The sequence below is a fragment of the Mizuhopecten yessoensis genome, unplaced genomic scaffold, assembly GCF_002113885.1.
Source record: "Mizuhopecten yessoensis strain PY_sf001 unplaced genomic scaffold, ASM211388v2 scaffold7669, whole genome shotgun sequence".
In the NCBI taxonomy this organism is placed as follows: Eukaryota; Metazoa; Mollusca; class Bivalvia; order Pectinida; family Pectinidae; genus Mizuhopecten; species Mizuhopecten yessoensis.
Window position 1 is genome coordinate 732,301 of NW_018407163.1, and position 2,946 is coordinate 735,246.

General features: G+C 34.2%; 1 protein-coding gene across 1 annotated transcript in view; it reads left to right on the plus strand.

The window, feature by feature from the left end:
* The window catches only part of LOC110454096 (sodium- and chloride-dependent GABA transporter 1-like), a 48,038-nt gene that overhangs the window by 35,511 nt on the left and 9,581 nt on the right, over positions 1 to 2,946 (plus strand). The window contains exon 10 of the mRNA XM_021503452.1: positions 2,725 to 2,856. Within this exon, the coding sequence (XP_021359127.1) occupies positions 2,725 to 2,856 (132 nt within the window). The remainder of the gene's footprint in view (positions 1 to 2,724; positions 2,857 to 2,946) is intronic.

Genomic DNA, 2,946 nt, shown 5'->3' on the forward strand with positions numbered 1-2,946 from the left:
GAGAGTATGTATATAGTAGAGGTATGCATTGAGTCTGATGAGAGGTTATGTGTTGTAATTTTTATCTACGATCAGTGAGGTAATGTTGTTGTTTTCTTGACTTTTGTTTCTCTCAAGGCCTTGGGTCACTGTGTCCAGCGGGGATGTCCACCAGTCCTAGTGTGACTTCGCCAGGTTGACTTGCACAGTATGCCTCACAAACATGAGTCTACAACATAACAAATTACACCTCACAGTCCCTTCGCGGGCACCACATTGTCCTTACGCGGGCACCACGCGGTGCCTTGAGGAGCACCAAATGGTCCCTCTGCGGACACCACAATTTCCTCTGATGGGCACCCTATGGTTCCGCAATGGGCACCACACAGTGAACAACCACACACTTTTCTCCAAATATCTAGCTGTTATTTAACTTTTATATTGGTGTTGACCTCTAATGGCATGTATGGGTAAGGAAGCCTGAAATTGGAGTATTTTGTCTCTAGGATTTAAAGGGGAATAATATGTAACTGTTTCTGTCAGTAAACATCTATAACATTGACTTGCAACAATATCATATTTCTGACCAAAACTAACGAATTTCTTAGTTAAGACTCAAAGATGAATTTTGTAAAGAGCACACAAAAGGTGTGTCATCTATTTCATATTGTATTATATATTTATTCTTTAAAATTGTGGTAAGTTGGTTCAATAGATACCTGTACATGTATATAGCAGTACACCATTTTATATACATCTTAAGCATCTTGATGTCATTGATGTCTATCAAAGATTTCAGCCACAACTTTCACTAGACATGGTCAAATATGCCAACTGCACTTTCTGCTCTCTAAGGGTTAGGTCCCTACGGGTACTCCGATAAAGATAACATAAAAAGGCTGGTACAATGGGTCAGATGCAAGGTTTATTAACATAGTGGCCATAGGAATAGTGAAGAGTAAGAGAACAGTCACAAGGGAAAGATAAGTCATTTTATTGTTCCTGAGAGGCGTTTTAGTTTGTCTTGAAGTGAAGATAAATGTCTATCCCCGAGTGCCTAGTCTGTAACTGTTTTATTATATCGTGAACCAAACCTGTAGATTACCCTATTGATTGTGATTATCTCCCCTATATGGTTGGAAAACCAGAAACTTGCTAGAATCTCGTGAAATCCCAGGATTTAGGTTGACTGGCATGTGATCTCACAGTTATGTTTTGATTGGTTCATTTTGACAAAGAAATTATCCTGCAACTGTATCACAGTAACATGAGCTATTTCCCTGTCCATTTTGGACACTTATTGTGGTATTTTATAAGGAAACGTATGGTGGTAGATGTACACTACACCTACGCCAGTCATACTATGTGTCTGGCTCCTGTGAATGATGAAGAGTTTTCAGAAAGGTCATAAAACTTTAAATACTTCAGACATATCTAGAACAATATACTAGCCTAAAGCTAAGAATGTAAATATACTAGCCTAAAACTAAGAATGTAATTGTACTAGCCTAAAACTAAAAATGTAAATATACTAGCCTGAAACTAAAGTGTAAATATACTAGCCTGAAACTATTGTGCAGTTTATTTGAGTTATAAATGTAATGAATTGTAATTGAAAATTTTACAACACTTCCTTATCCATATTTGGTCATTGAGGTAATTACATGTACAATACCATCCATAATTGGTTATTGAGGTAATTATAATACCATTCATATTTGGTTATGGGTAATATTGGCATCATAATTTGGAGAATCTTTTTTAAACCATGTCTAAAGTAAAAACATTTTTGAACCTTATTCTAACAGTTATTTTGTAATCCTCGCAGTCAATCAGTTTACAACACTGATATTTGAAGAAAATGTGATATATTTTAACTGTTTTCAGTGCATTAATTTTTGTTTGATTTTTCAAAAACAGGAAAAATATTCATGTTCACAAGTTCTGTTATATTGTTTTATCTTCAGCATCTGAATCTTTTGAGTTATTTATTTAAGAGTACAATAAACATAGTTCTGAACTAATGGCTTGTTCTGTATTGTTTATAGAATCAAAATGATAAACCAATATTCAAATTATTGTCATTTCATTTAAGTAAGAAAAGAAAGATAATAGCTGATATAATTTGTCATGTTGCCCTTTCAATATTGAAGTAACTACAAATATATTTTTGAACTTGTGAACAATTTAAGTTGATTAAAGCTTGCAATAATATGAAAAAAATGTTAAATAAATTTGCAATTTTTTATATATATAGATCTGCAAAATGTTAATTATCTTATTGAAACGGAATTTTGTGATTTCATTTTCATATTTTCATGAATTTTAAGCATGTAAAATTATTGCAAGTGAAGATGAGGAGATGTAAGGAAACGTAGTGGTGTAAAACTAGCATTTCTATCCAGAATTCTTGATATTGATATTGATATTGATTGATATTGATATTGATATTCTCTAAAACTTCTTGGATGATGACAGCTATCATACATTGAATTATCTGGGTTCTTCCAAGCATTTATAAAATAATCATTAATTCATAAATAAGATTAAAATGAAACAATGCTTTGGATTTCAATTTATTTTTCATGAATATATTTTGCAAAAATACATCAAAATGATAAAGTACAGTACAGTAAAACATTAAGCCATGTTTTCCTGTCGTTTCCTCATCAGTGCCCTATTTCTCCTCACACAGCATTACTCTGAAATAACAGATGTGGTAATATGTCCCTTCCTCTCTTTTAGTTTGGAATGTTTGAAACCATGACCAGTGCTTTCGTAGACGAGTTTCCAGATCTACTGAAAAACAGAAAGGAGCTCTTCACGGCGTTCATGTGCTTCATTGAGTTCCTATTAGGAATCCCATGTGTGATGCAGGTCAGTATTGACATTTTTTTATACGCCCGTCGAAGACGGGGACGTATTATGTTATCACGTGAGCGGGCGGGCGGTCGGGCGGGCGGGCGG